General features: G+C 44.5%; 1 protein-coding gene across 2 annotated transcripts in view; it reads right to left on the reverse strand.

Annotated features, from left to right (window-relative positions):
* The window catches only part of LOC106572368 (plexin-A1), a 269,721-nt gene that overhangs the window by 92,222 nt on the left and 161,068 nt on the right, over positions 1-16,431 (reverse strand). For both annotated transcript variants that reach the window (XM_014146446.3, XM_014146445.3), the window contains exons 5-8: positions 6,730-6,830; positions 6,493-6,616; positions 5,800-5,953; positions 5,557-5,656 (exon numbers count right to left, since the gene is read on the reverse strand). In XM_014146446.3, the coding sequence (XP_014001921.2) occupies positions 5,557-5,656; positions 5,800-5,953; positions 6,493-6,616; positions 6,730-6,830 (479 nt within the window). The remainder of the gene's footprint in view (positions 1-5,556; positions 5,657-5,799; positions 5,954-6,492; positions 6,617-6,729; positions 6,831-16,431) is intronic.

The following is a 16,431-nucleotide window of genomic DNA, read 5'->3' on the forward strand; positions in this document are numbered from 1 at the left end:
TCTGGTTAAAAAAGGCCCTGATGATTTATGCTATACAACGTTTGACATGTTTGAACGAACGTAAATATATTTTTTCCCCTCGTTCATGACGAGAAGTCCGGCTGGCTTAGATCATGTGCTAACAAGACGGAGATTTTTGGACATAAATTATGAGCTTTTTTGAACAAAACTACATTCGTTATGGACCTGTGATACCTGGAAGTGACATCTGATGAAGAGAATCAAAGGTAATGGATTATTTACATAGTATTTTCGATTTTAGATCTCCCCAACATGACGTCTAGTCTGTATCGCAACGCGTATTTTTCTGGGCGCAGTGCTCAGATTATTGCAAAGTGTGATTTCCCAGTAAGGTTATTTTTAAATCTAGCAAGTTGATTGCGTTCAAGAGATGTAAATCTATAATTCTTTAAATGACAATATAATATTTTACCAATGTTTTCTAATTTTAATTATTTAATTTGTGGTGTTGACTTGACTGCCGGTTATTGGAGGGAAACGATTTCCTCAACATCAATGCCATAGTAAAACGCTGTTTTTGGATATAAATATGAACTTGATAGAACTAAAAATGCATGCATTGTCTAACATAATGTCCTAGGAGTGTCATCTGATGGAGATTGTAAAAGGTTAGTGCATCATTTTAGCTGGTTTTATGGTTTTGGTGACCCTGTCTTTGAATTGACAAAACATTACACACAACTCTTGTAAATGTACTGTCCTAACATACTCTAAATTTATGCTTTCGCCGTAAAACCTTTTTGAAATCGTAAAACGTGGTTAGATTAAGGAGATGTTTATCTTTCAAAGGGTGTAAAATAGTTGTATGTTTGAAAAATGTGAATTTTGACATTTATTTGGATTCAAATTTGCCGCTCTTGAAATGCACCTGCTGTTGATGGAGTGCACCACGGGGGGGACGCTAGCGCCCCACCTAGCCCATAGAGGTTAAATTGTAGAGTTACAGCACTAAAATTCATTGATTGACTGTACTAGAAGCACAAACACAACATGATTGTATTATATTATATTATTTCACTCTCAGAACGATCAGCCTCTTTCGAATCAAAACTTGACGGCAAGGTTTTTCACACAACAAAAACAACACTTCAGGGTAGGCTCTTACTACTGGTATACAAACTCATTAAGATCCATTCTGCTGGTGATTTGTCCAATTAAGTTAAGTTTAAGTTAAGTTTAACGCTCATTTCGAAGCAACATTAGAATACAACACAGCCCTCCAGGATACGACAAGCTCCTTAATGAAACATGTGACTCAGTTAATTGACCAATCAGCCTGTAGAATAGATGTCCAGGACCAACCGTTGCCTCTGAGGCTCCTGGGTCATCTACAACAAACTATTAAAGTCCCTTCGATAGAGTAACTTCAGGAAGAATAAGTCAGTATGTCTCCATGTGATTATTGCACCTCAGAGCTAACAGTATAGTGTGGTAGGAGCGCAAGGTCAAAGGCTAAAGCACATTGAAGCATCTGTGTAAGTCACTGATAGGCATGAGCAGAGCAGAACAGAGCAATGTTTTCCTCTTCCAGTTACCATGTCTTCAACAGACAGTAAAATAACTATAGAGAGGAAAATGACTAGAGACATATACTCCTCCTTCCTATTCAACATGTTCAAACGTTTATATTCCAATAAGCTGCAAGGCCCAAATAAGCCTGATTTTACTCCAGACTCCCTTTTCCTTAGTTCAGAAAGCATAAATGAACATGGATTACCAGCAGCCTCAACAAGGTTGTTATAGCTGTATAAACACATTGATTTCTCAAAAATCTTTATGAGTTCTACAAAGCCCTTTAACTTGCCTCCTACCCCCATATTCCAGTGACTGAATGAGGCATGTGTAGCAGAGCTACAGACTACTATAATAAGCAGGACCCACTACCATCCTAGCCCTACGGGATAAAGTCTATAATCGATTCCTGTATGTGTGTTTCTATGGGGAGGGAGGGAGAGAAAGAGAGAGAGGGAGAGAGAGGGAGAGAGAGGGAGAGAGAGAGAGAGTGACAGAGAGTGACAGAGAGAGAGAGAGAGAGAGAGAGAGAGGCTGGCTGGCTGGGTGGGTGGATTTGTGCTATGCTAACAGCCTGCTATTTGTTTGCTTCTGAAGGGATAATACCTCCTAGTCTCCAGACATCTGGGTCTATCGATCCCAGCTATATCCAGACAGAAGAGGGGGGCAATGCTCTTTGAACCCTGCTGATTCTCAGCACCACACTGAGAGACGTACAGGGACACACACAGACACACCAGGGAGCTACTGCATGTCCTACAGCAGGAAGTCTCTGCATGCTCTGAGTGTGCTACTACAAATAAGTCAATGTTTCCTGGCTGCTAATCAGACCACCCAGGACCACACAGTATATGACTACTTCATCAAATATAGAATCTGTTTACATACTGTAGTGTATATATATTACAGAATCTGTTTCTTTAAGTCTAAATACTGTAGTGTATATATTACAGAATCTGTTTCTTTAAGTCTAAATACTGTAGTGTATATATATATATTACAGCAGACCTACAGTAGACCTTTCCCAATGTAAACATGTGTTTCATTTCGGTATCAGCAAACAGACAGATACATTGATATAATTATCATATTCAATTACAGCTTTCTTTGTCTCTGCTTAAATTACAAACATGCTTCACTGTTTCAATACTGCCTATTCAGGAGCTGGGTGAATAAACACTTACAGGCTGAGGGACTCTGAGTCTGTTTCCTTTGTTCTGCCTGGTTCAGGAGGAAAGGTAGAGGTAGATGAGAGAAGAGGGGGAGGAGAGGTAGTGAAAGGGATTGAGAGATCCAGACTATTACACAGTACTGCCAGGCAGAGTGGCATCATGCCTGGACCAGAGCCCTATCACTCACCCTCTGCTGGCTGGTAATATCACACCTGAACCTGGGCAATAACAAACTCATCTTCCCCCCTCTATCTCAAATCTAACAACTCATAACATCTATCAGATGCCTGGCAATTTCTCTGTTCTCTATTTGCTATCCTAACACCTACAGTGTGATCTCTGATAGATAGATAGATCAGTATGCTCAGAGAACAAAGTCCATGTTAGATTGAAAATACTATTGGGATCATTGAAGTGAGAGTGGTTAACACAAAATAAGACCTCTTCCTCCCATCTAAACCATTCTTTACATTGATAGAATGTTCTCAGAACGTTGGAGCCGTATGTTCTTGTCCTGTTACAACAGTGAAACGTCTCCAGGTGGTCAACCAACCAGGCCGGTCCAGTATTAGGGGAATACCGTGAACACCCAGCCTTCCGACGAGAGCCTGTCCAGGGGTTTTCTGCTTTCCACGAGTGGGCCTTTTCAAGAGCTCCCAATCCCTGCATGCATTACATCCTTCTTTTCGTATTCTAATGGGGATTGTGGATTGGTTGAGGCGCTAAAATTTTAGCTCTCTGGACGCTGAATCCAGACACAATGGGCATAATCCATCTCTCCTTTTACTAGTTTCATCCCCCTCTCCATCTCTTCCTCTACCCTCATCAGGTTGAAAATGCATTCAGTCCCTCACACGCTCAATTAAACTATTCCGGCTGTCTTTTTAATGCAAAACTCCAATATTATTACTGTGTATGTAAATACCTGGTGGGATAATTTGCCTTTCCAAATAACGTGCCCTCTCCGCCCACAATGCCAGTCGCCTCTGAGGAAAAGCTCTTTATTGCCCAGCGGGTGCGTTGGCATGCCCGGCCTGTTGGCAGCCTACACACGCTGGGGTCAGTGGTCAGGAGGGGAGTAGGTCAGGAGGTCGCGTGGGTTCTGTGTGGCTGATGAGGCCGGGCTGTTAAAACTAGACTGTAGTGTACTGTAATGTCCTGAGGGAGTGTGTTGCATACAGCACATCAAAGACCTCGCTACGCCTGCTTATTCAATGAGAGGAGAGAGAAAACGTGGGGGTGCTTAAACAGCCCTGTCATACACACACACACACACATATACAGAGGCGCATAAATAATCACACATCCTCTAGGTTCAAAGACATTGAACCAGGCCTTGATAAGAGGTCCAGGTGAACACTTTACATACGTTCTCCATTATGTCCAGCTCTAATGGGGCGCCAGGCCAGCTAATTAGGAGAATATTGCTATGCTAATGTATGCAGCTCACAGAGCAGGGGCCAGGAAAAAAAAATCTGTTTGATAAATAAAAGCAGAGAGGAGGGGGACAGAACATCTGGACCGGCAGGAGAGAGGACCAACAGGAGAGAGGAGAGAAGGAGAGAGGAGTGAAGGAGAGCATGAAAGGAAGAGATGGGTAGCATGAGGGGATAGGGGAGAGACAGGGGGAGGTGAGGGGAGGTAGAGGGAGGAGGGGGAGAGGAGGAGAGGAGACGGAAGAGTTATAGGGGAGGGAGAGGATGAGGCGGATAGGGGAGTGGTAGAGGGAGGTAGGAGAGGTAGAGGGAGGAGGGAGAGGATGAGGCAGATAGGGGAGTGGTAGAGGGAGGTGAGGGAAGGTAGAGGGAGGTGAGGGAAGGTAGAGGGAGGAGAGAGAGGATGAGGCGGATAGGGGAGTGTTAGAGGGAGGTGAGGGGAGGTAGAGGGAGGAGGGAGAGGATGAGGCAGATAGGGGAGTGGTAGAGGGAGGTGAGGGGAGGTAGAGGTAGAGGGAGGAGAGAGAGGATGAGGCGGATAGGGGAGTGGTAGAGGGAGGTGAGGGGAGGTAGAGGTAGAGGGAGGAGGGAGAGGATGAGGCGGATAGGGGAGTGGTAGAGGGAGGTGAGGGGAGGTAGAGGGAGGAGGGAGAGGATGAGGCAGATAGGGGAGTGGTAGAGGGAGGTGAGGGGAGGTAGAGGTAGAGGGAGGAGGGAGAGGATGAGGTGGATAGGGGAGTGGTAGAGGGGAGGAGATAAAGAAGATAAATAAGGGGAAAGGGGATGAGAGAGGAAGTGAGAGGAAAAGAAGAGAGAGAGATGAAAGATATAGTAATGGAATGGGAAATGATAAGGGTGAGAGGGGAGATGGGGGTCTTTGGCCCATATCTATGTTTAGTGAAAGGCAGAGCTAGGGGAGTGGGATAGAAACAGGGTCTGAGAGCCTCAAGGCAGGATGTGGAGAGAATGGGGTAGATGAAGGGAGGGAGAGAGGAAGAGAGGGAAAGAAAGAGATGGATCTCAGATGGAAAGTAACATAACTCAGTGTAGTAAAACATTATCAATGAATCAGAGGAGCTCCAAGTTATTAAGGAAATTACATTAAGAGTCTGATCTCATCAGCAGTAACACGTGCTACAGAACAGAGAGGAGAGGATATCTCTCTCTATATATACAGTATTTTTCTCTTTTTTTCTCTCCATTTCTCTCTCTCATCTCTTTATCCTCTCTCTTTTTCCTTCTCTTTCTCTCTCTCTCTCTCGCACACACACACACACACACACACACACACACACACACACACACACACACACACACACACACACACACACACACACACACACACACACACACACACACACACACACACACACACACACACACACACACACACAATGACTTAAAACGGAACTTACGATTGGTGCACACTGCAGTTGTAGAAGACAAAGTCCACACTGGCAAACTTCTTTCCTGTCTCCTTAGACTTCAGATACAGCTTCACAGTGCGCTTGTCCCCTAGACAGAGTCACAGTACATCAGTATGACACAATCTACACACAAACAAATAATACAATAATGCTATTTTGTTAACACACAGTGTAACTGATGTATATTACTAGCAAATAGCAGCATGAGGATGCTGTGGCTTCTTGTCTCACCTTGGTTGCGTGTGATGGGGGCGACCTCTCGTGTGGAAGGGGACAGGCAGTAAATGCGTCCCCCAAAGATGCGTCCCTCTGTCTCAGTGTAGTCCTCAAAGGAGCAGTTGACCCCTGCCGAAAGGTTAGGCACATTCTGGGCCTGCAGCACCAGCTAGGAATACAGAGAGAGAGGAGAGTGTGAGGGACAAGTCAATGTGAGGACACACACTCTCAGTCACACAAATGCACGCACGCTCACACACATACACACTACACAGACACACACAGTCTTGTACAACTAACCATGTGGGGACACACAATTCAGTTCCGTTCAAAATCCTATTTTCCCTAACTCCTATCCCTAAACCAAACCCTAACCCGTACCCTAACCCTAATCCTAACCTTAACCCAAAAACCTAACCTTAACCTTTAACCTAATCCTAGCTCCTAACCCTAACCCTAAAACTAACCCTAGCTCCTAACCTTGACCCTTAACGTAATTCTAATCCTAACACTAATTGTAACCTTAACCCTAAACCCCCTAGAAATAGCATTTGACCTTGTGGGGACTAACAAAATGTCCCCAGTTGGTCAAATTTTGTGGGGACTTCTGGTCCCCACAAGAATAGTTAAACACGTCCACACACACACACACACGCACGCGCACACGCACACTCACACACACACAGGATTTATTGTCAGGTGAGTTACCTGCACTTCGGACATGGTGACAGAGATGTTTCCAGGCTGGACACTGAGTTTGACGCACTGCTCCACTCGGGAGGCAAAACGCTGAGGCTCATCAGCCCTCTCACAACGATCCTTCCTGGAACACCTGACAGAGAGAGAATTTTGGTTCTTCAGGTGACTTGATAGTATGGAGTTGAGGACATAATAATGTCAGGTACGCAGCGTCAGAGCAGCTCCGTGTGGTCATACAGTACTTACACATTGTGGAGGACACACCAGCCACAGTGGGGATCTCCTGACCCCAGACAGGCGCTGCAGGAGGAGTACTGCTCACAGCTCTCCACTGGAACACGGCTCACCTGGAAACACACAATACACACGGTTAACATCATAGAACGCGTCAGAGTTTACTGAGGGATTGGCTGAGTGTGAATTGAGTCTTTTGTTGACGTATGTCATTCGCCATCACAAACAGACATACTGTGCAGTTTACTTTCTAAAAAACAGATGTTCACCTTAGATTAGTCCTTGTCTCTAACACATCTCAGGCCTGGTCTCTTTATGGTTGTGCTCATGGCTTGCGTGTTCTGTGTAGCGAGTCGGTGACAGACGGACAGCCGTGCAGCTTGGACTCAATCACCCCCAGGCCTGCACTGTTAAACGCAACCGTCTCCTCTCTGACTGGACACCAACATATTAGACTATTATTGGGCCTCTGTGTGTATTTGTGTGTGTGTGATTGGATGTGTGGATGCGAGCGAGCATGCGTCCATCCGTGTGTGTGTGTGTTTGTCCGAGGGCAATCTGTGACAATGTGTGTGGGGCAGCTGTTGGGACCCTGCAGTTATTCCTGTCACACTCAGAGAGCAGAAAGCACAGCTCACACACTTCTAGCTGCTTCACTCAGGACTGGAGGTCAACAATTCTACATCCTGTATGTGTTCTGTGTCTGTCATCGTACTGGGCTTGAATATAGGCGTTCTATTCATCCACATAAATAGCTTCACTGCACCAAACAATTTGAGCAGAGACATTACAGACTGTAGGACTGTGAGAAACACATCTGGGGTCAGTAGGGAAGAGGAAGAGAGAGTGTGTGCACATGTACAGTATGCAGACCTGCTTCCGCCCAGAGCAGCATCCCTTTCTTTCTGTCTCTCTCTTTCTGTCTCTCTCTTTCTGTCTCTCTCTCTCCACCTTTCTCTCGCTGCCTGTCTGCCTGCCTATTGGGTTCCACACATTCAGCAGGAGTCAACCTACACCACCTCACCGGGCTTGTATTACATTACAACCGCAGGCATCTTCTAAATCAAGTGTCAGAAATCAAACAGGATCAATTTCATCTGAGTCCATTGAGGACTTCACTGCTGGGAGGACTGCAATTATTGACTAGCGAGAGATAATCTAGTATGGAGCTGGACCTCTCTCTGAACGCTGATTGGCTGACAGCCGTGGCATATCAGACCATATACCACGGGTATGACAAAACATTTATTTTTACTGCTCTAATTACATTGGTAACCAGTTTATAATAGCAATATGGCACCTCTGAGGTTTGTGGTATATGACCAACATACCACGGCTAAGGGCTGTATCAAGGCACTCCGCGCTGCGTCGTGCGTAAGAACAGCCCTTAGCCGTGGTATATTGGCCATATAGCACACCTCCTCGTGCCTTATCGCTTAAATATAAAGCGGGTCGTTTGGATCCTGGATGCTGATTGGTTGATATGCGGGAGTTGTCGACTCCTGCAAAATACCATGACATGTTAATGTCATAATTCCACCATCCACAGCCCAGGCAGGAAATCCCTCAGGAAAAAAGCGAACTCGGCTCCTCTCCTTGTTCGGGCGGCGTTCGGTGATCGACGTCACCGGCTTTCTAGCCATCGCCGCTCCATTTTTCATATTCCCATTTGTTTTGTCTTGTTCCATACACACCTGCTTTTCATTCCCTAATCACACTGAATGTCCTCTGTTCCCCTCCATGTCTTTGTGTGAAATTGTTTTATGTTATGTGGGTATTTGTCACGCGCCATACTTTTGTTCATGTTCCGTGTTTTTTGGGCACGGGCACGTGCTTTCATTTTGGACCGGAATGAAAAGTGTGCCTGTTACAACACTCTGCTCTCCTGCACCTGACTTCGCCTCCCGTACACACCACTAACAGTCTACACATTATTTTCCCATGTTACTATTTGGTTTGAATAAACCTACCTGTCTGCCTCTACGACCTGTGAAACAATGTATCATTTTACAAATGCGATCTCTCCTGTAGAGAGAAGCACTGGCTGTCACCAACCAGAGCCAGAACCAAGTTCTTCCACTCGTGTGAATTCAATGGAAACGTCACTATTAACATCACCAACTACCTTGGTTAGCTCGGACTCACTAACAATAATAGTTGTTGCCTATTGGACATTTATTAAATCATTATCATTGAATTTATAGAACGATTAGAATGAACAACTGGGTCAAAACAGGAGAAATTAACTAAAAGTTTTGAATGAAAACATGTAATTCATATTTGTATAAATATACTGGCAACAGTTTTATAAAAGCAATAACGCCCTCAAACCCAGGAATTACCTTGGCTTCGCCTCGGGCCTCAGAACAGCCCTTGTTGGGCTGGGTTCTTAGGCATAATTGTTTAAGTATAGGCCTAGGTAGAATAAAAATGTATTTTTACTACATGAGTGCATGCAAAAGCAGATACACGGAGATAGCAGTGCCTCTGATAGTCCTGAAAAAATTGTCCTGACGTCATTATTACACCAAATAACCACAGAGGCAATAACAGTAAATAGCTGTCATTACATTACCCTGGACAAAAGTGACTAAAGTTTATGATGAGGCAGGCAGAAAAATCCAGACACACATACCGTATATTATTAAAACATAAAAGCCATAGCAGATAGAGTTTACTCAATAGGTCGGGTGATACAGGGGAACATAATATTTCAATGGAACATTTCAATTACTGAGTTTTATAAAGCAAATAATAGGAAGGAAGATCTTAGGTTCCCCGCCAGAGTCCTTTGTCTTACCAAGAGGTACAGAGACTATTACTAAGAGCACCTATTCATATTAAAAATGGCCTTTTCCTCCTGGCCTATTTACTGCTACAGACAGAGAAGCAGGAGGATACGACCATTCATCTCTGGTCCAGCGACAGGGGGAGGGATTTATTACAAATAAATAACAGCCACAAATGAGCCTCTCATTTAGGTCACCATGGAGAACGTCTTAATCAGCCACGGGAAGGAGGGAGCAAGGAGGGAGAGAGAGGGAGGGAGCTAGGGGGGAGGGAGAGAGGGAGGGAGCGAGGGGGGGGAGAGAGACACACAAATGTAATTGCGACTCTGATATTTCATTTCACATAAGAGCAGCGGCATGGGCCCGGCTAGGCAGGCCTACTGTAATTGCTCCATCTGTGTAATTTGCGCCAAAATAGAATGTGCTATCAGAGCACAATACTGTGATGGATAGGTCATTCTGTTAGCACCCCTTCAGAACCAACCCCATGGTGTCACACACACATACAGATTAGGTCATCCCTCTGACCACCCCGAAAACGACAAGGCTTAATTTCACAAGAACAAACTTTTCCTTCTGGAGGCTTTTTTCATTCTTTTTCCCTGTCATCTGTCTTGAATTCGGCTGGGCATAGAGAGAAATATGGCAAATGAGGCCATACATCACAGCCACTGACACAGACACAGCTTTGAGAGAGAGGGGGAGAGAGAGAGAGAGAGAGGGAGAGGGGAGAGAGAGAGGGGAGAGAGAGATAGAGGGCCCAAATGCCATGCGGCACTGTCACCTGTGCTGCGCTCTTGATGGCGGCCACCACATTCTCACAGAGGACAAAGAGAGGACCAGCACACTCTCACACAAAATCTGCCTCACACGCCACTGACCAAACAGGCAGGTGACTTGGTGCATTCCTTTCTACCACTGGTCAGAACTTACACTCTTACATGCTGACCAGACCGCTCGCGCGCATGTTGAAATATCGAAACGAACTCTGAACCAACCATATTAATTTGGGGACAGGTTAAAAAGCATGAAACATTTATGGCAATTTAGCTAGCTAGCTTGCTGTTGCTAGTTAATTTGTCCTGGGATATAAACATTGGGTTGTTCTTTTATGAATGACATCCACAAGCAGTCATTTGCTTGTCATCATTGAGCTTCAGCCTCAATCACTCCTCGTGAAGACACCCTCCATGCCAATAAACATTTCAATCCGATTTGTGGTCTTTTATACACCCATAAGAGTGTATCCGGATGCAGACAAGATGTGTGGAGGTGAGGGTCCTGACTGAACACTCCTGGTAAAGGAGTAGAGGAGTAGAGCTAAGTGCTAGGAGGAGGTTAAGGAGGGAAGTTTTAGCTTCATACTTCAGTGAGGAGGGACGTTTTAGCTCCAGTGAGGACACCTAGTTACTGCTCTAACAAGCTTTAACCGCTCAGCTCAATACACCTTCCTGGCCTGCACCATGTTCAGTAGCTTCACCCCTCTTCATCAAAATGAAAACATTTAAAGGACTAAGTGGAGGAAGAGATGCTACTGTATTGTACAACAGCAGGAGCTATGCCCCACCGCATGTTACCATAGCAACAAAACCAGATAGTGGTTGTTTAAAGGAGGCTGGGCTGACCAAGCTGAGCTTTGGGTTAGTGATGATGTCCCAGCTATTCCGCAAGAAAGTTCTAGAGCATTGGAGGCAAATAATATGTATGTTCCTCGAGGAAGCTCATAGATGGAAGAATATTTTTTTTCTCCAAAATCACACATTATCATTCTAACTCTGCACCTAACACGATAGAACATACATTATCATTCTAACTCTGCACCTAACATGATAGAACAGACATTATCATTCTAACTCTGCACCTAACATGATAAAACACACATTATCATTCTAACTCTGCACCTAACATGATAGAACACACATTATCATTCTAACTCTGCACCTAACACGATAGAACACACATTATGTTACTAACTCTGCACCTAACACGATAGAACACCCATTATCATTCTAACTCTGCACCTAACACGATAGAACACACATTATCATACTAACTCTGCACCTAACACGATAGAACACACATTATCATACTAACTCTGCACCTAACACGATAGAACACACATTATCATACTAACTCTGCACCTAACACGATAGAACACACATTATCATTCTAACTCTGCACCTAACACGATAGAACACACATTATCATACTAACTCTGCACCTAACACGATAGAACACACATTATCATTCTAACTCTGCACCTAACATGATAGAACACACATTATCATTCTAACTCTGCACCTAACACGATAGAACACACATTATCATACTAACTCTGCACCTAACACGATAGAACACCCATTATCATTCTAACTCTGCACCTAACACGATATAACACACATTATCATTCTAACTCTGCACCTAACACGAAAGAACACACATTATCATACTAACTCTGCACCTAACACGATATAACACACATTATCATTCTAACTCTGCACCTAACACGAAAGAACACACATTATCATACTAACTCTGCACCTAACACGAAAGAACACACATTATCATACTAACTCTGCACCTAACACGATAGAACACACATTATCATTCTAACTCTGCACCTAACACGATAGAACACACATTATCATACTAACTCTGCACCTAACACGATAGAACACACATTATCATTCTAACTCTGCACCTAACATGATAGAACACACATTATCATTCTAACTCTGCACCTAACACGATAGAACACACATTATCATACTAACTCTGCACCTAACACGATAGAACACCCATTATCATTCTAACTCTGCACCTAACACGATATAACACACATTATCATTCTAACTCTGCACCTAACACGAAATAACACACATTATCATACTAACTCTGCACCTAACACGATATAACACACATTATCATTCTAACTCTGCACCTAACACGAAAGAACACACATTATCATACTAACTCTGCACCTAACACGAAAGAACACACATTATCATACTAACTCTGCGCCTAACACGACAGAGCAAGGCTAAGGTTTCTCCACTGTACTCTACTGTACCAAAATCAATACCACCAGGGCCATTTTCTCTTCATTACAGCAGTTGATTCTGTCTATGTAAGCACTGCGACGGCCAATTACAACCAATGAGTCACATTATGTTACCGTTTTACACTGCTGACATCACCTGACCTTACCATGGTCATCTATTCAGCTATAGTAGAGGATAGATAACCATCTCCACGATAACCATATCCTGTAGCATGACATCAGTCAGAACATCCATTGATTATGGATCATGATCCACTTAATCCATACATATATACTGTCAATTAGAAAACAAGACCATCTACATGACAGTTGAGGTCAAGGATGACTTAATATACAGTGCATTCATCGATCTTCTCCCGAGAAAACTTTACTCCTCGACTAATCTGTCTGTATTTCCAAAGATGTAGGAGTTTAAACTTTACGGATGCACCTAGTTCTCCTCTCCGTGTCTTTATTGTCAGAACAACAGCGAGAGGAGCTTCCGTGTATAAATCCAACGCACGTTAATCGAAATTTCTCTCCTTGAAGTTAAACGGACAGTTTTATGTTTTTCTCCGGTCCCAGCATTTACAGTGGGGAGATGTAGTACGATGGGTTACCTGGAACTTTTAATTAACTGCTTGTGAATATGGGGAATGGTAAATGATTCTGTCAGTTTGGGAAATTGAGTTTTTGATGTTTGAGGCACAACACTAGCCTTCCACACTGGCATTTATATTATCCAATGAGGAGAGACAAATGGAGAAAAGGCAGGAGGGGATAGGTAGGACAAACAGAGTGCTTCTCTCTCTCGTCTCTCACCCCTGCCGACCGAACCTTACTCTCCTGAACGCACAATGATTACATACGGCGCAGGAGAATGGTTTATACACTCGTCTGAAGCAGATTTATCTGGAACCGTGTCCCTGCAGGACACTAGTAGGGCAAACAGAGTGAGATTAAGGCCCTGTTGGTTGATTATGAGGTCACATTAAAAAGGTAAAACACAACCCCACCATCAGGTAATTTACAGTATGGGAAGATGACATGTCATGCTCTACTGGTCATCCATCACACCTGCTGAACACCCTCAGGAGACAAGATGATGTATGAGACGATGAGACTAATATTATTCACATTGATTAGATATACTTCCGTCCCCTATGATGAATAGATAGGTATTTCCTATCTCAACACCAAGGGAGCTAAGGGAGAACAATCCCCTCCAGCTGCTCTGAGTCTAAACCAAGACAAGACCAGGGCTGTCTACTGGGAAACTGTTGCATCATCTACTCCACAACTTCACCTCAGGTTGTGTCTCAAACGGCACCCTATTCCCTATATAGTGCAATACTTTTGACCAGGGCCCTATTCAAAAGTAGTGCACTATATAGGGAATAGGGTGCCGTTTGGGATGCATTCTCAGTGCCTGGGAACAACCCTATAATTTTTTTTGCAAATGTATTAAAAATAAAACAACAGAAACTCCTTATTTACATAAGTATTCAGACCCTTTGCTATGAGACTCAAAATGTAGATCAGGTGCATCCTGTTTCCATTGATCATCCTTGAGATGTTTCTACAACTTGATTGGAGTCCACCTGTGGTAAATTCAATTGATTGGACATGATTTGGAAAGGCACACCTGTCTAAATAAGGTCCCACAGTTGAGAGTGCATGTCAACCAAGCCACGAGGTCGAAGGAATTGTCCGTAGAGCTCTGAGACAGGATTGTGTCGAGGCACAGATCTGTGGAAGGGTACCAAAACATGTCTGCAGCATTGAAGGTCCCCAAGAACACAGTGGCCTCCATCATCTTTGGAACCACCAAGACTCTCCCTAGAGCTGGCCGCCCGGCCAAACTGAGCAATCGGAGGGGAGGGTCTTGGTCAGGGAGGTGACCAAGAACCCGATGGTCACTCTGACACTCTGACAGAGTTCCTCTGTGGAGATGGGAGAACCTTCAAGAAGGACAACCATCTCTGCAGCACTCCACCAATCAGGCCTTTATGGTAGCGTGGCCAGACGATAGCCACTCCTCAGTAAAAGGGACATGACAGCCCGCTTGGAGTTTGCCAAAAGGCACCTAAAGACTCTCAGACCATGAGAAACAAGATTCTCTGGTCTGATGAAACCAAGATTGAACTCTTTGGCCTGAATGCCAAGCGTCACGCCTGGAGGAAAGCTGGCACCATCCCTACAGTGAAGCATAGTGGTGGCAGCATCATGCTGTGGGGATGTTTTTCAGCGGCAGGTGCTGGGAGACTAGTAAGGATCGAGGGAAAGATGAACAGAGCAAAATACAGTTAGATCCTTGATGAAAACCTGCCCCAGAGCGCTCAGGACCTCAAACTGGGGCGAAGGTTCACCTTCCAACAGGACAACGACCCTAAGTACACAACCAAGACAACGCAGGACTGGTTTCAGGACAAGTCTCTGAATGTCCTTGAATGGCCCAGTCAGGCCCGGACTTGAACCCGATTGAACATCTCTGGAGAGACATGAAAATATCTGTGCAGCGTCGCTCCCCATCCAACCTGACAGAGCTTGAGAGGATCTGCAGAGAAGAATGAGAGAAACTCCCCAAAATACAGGTGTGCCAAGCTTGTAGCGTCCTACCCAAGAAGACTCGAGGCTGTAATCGCTGCCAAAGGTGCTTCAACAAAGTACTGATAAAAGGGTCTGAATACTTATGTAAATGTGATATTTCAGTTTTTTTCTTTATAAATGGGCAAAAATGTCTAAAAACCTGTTATTGCTTTGTCATTATGGGGTATTGTGTGTAGATGGATGAGGGGGAAAAAACAATTTAATACATTTTAGAATAAGGCTGTAACGTAACAAAATGTGGAAAAAGTCAAGAGGTCTGAATACTTTCCGAATGCACTGTAAATATCTCTGAGAAAAAGACAGACAGAAGGAGATAATGTCCATTCGTATCTGGTGACAGCCAAAGCCCTTTCTCAGGTTGGATACTGTCAACAAATCCCAAATCTAAAACCATTGTTTTGTAGCTCAGTGAGTGCTGTATGCAAAGATCCTGGTGATTTTTGGCTTAAGTGTAAAACTCCATTCCACAGCTGGGGTAAGCTCCTGTCTGAGCCCATCTCTTTAGCAGGCTGCTGTTTCTGAGAGAATGCCATCACTCAGCTTTCATCCTACTCTCCTCTTAGGATGGGCCTTTGAGAGAAGGAGAGAGAGGGAGCCGTAGAGAGGGGGGAGAGGGAGCGGGAGAGGGAGAGATAAGAGAGACGCTCCCCTCTCTGTTCTGCCGACCACAGGGGCACGGGGCCCATTGACTCCTTCACCAGGTGGAGGCAGAGGCTTTAAAAGAGGAGATGACGGTAGTGAGAGAAAGAGAGAGATCTCTTCAAACCAATTAATTTCCCCACCTCTCCTCATCAATCTTTTTATACGTGTGTGCGAGAGAGAGGGAGCAGAGGGAAAAGCTGGTCTGGCTCTGAATCCCAGACACATTCAGTATTCTGTCTGCCACTGCCGCCTGCTCAGATGCTAACATCAGTCAAATGTGATCTGCTTTGCCGATATACTGTATACAGCAGAGATAGGAAAATACACACCAGATTCTCTCTAGTTAGAGGGAGAGTGCATGTCGGTGTATATGCGCGCCACTGTGTGGTGAGCCAGAAGCAAGAGTGGAGGCTGGAAGTGGTTGAACTAGACCCTAGGGGGTGGTGTCTCATCTGACAACCCAGGAACGAAGCTATGGCCAGGGAATAGCCTCAGTGTGAGGAGAGAAGGCCATTCCTACATGAACATCCATACAACACCTTAACATGAATGGACATCTAAATGACATACAGTACCAGTCAAAAGTTAAAACCCTACTCATTCAAGGGTTTTTCTTTATTTTTACTATTTTCC

This window comes from Salmo salar, chromosome 15 (assembly GCF_965601325.2).
Source record: "Salmo salar chromosome 15, fSalSal1, whole genome shotgun sequence".
Taxonomy (NCBI): domain Eukaryota; kingdom Metazoa; phylum Chordata; class Actinopteri; order Salmoniformes; family Salmonidae; genus Salmo; species Salmo salar.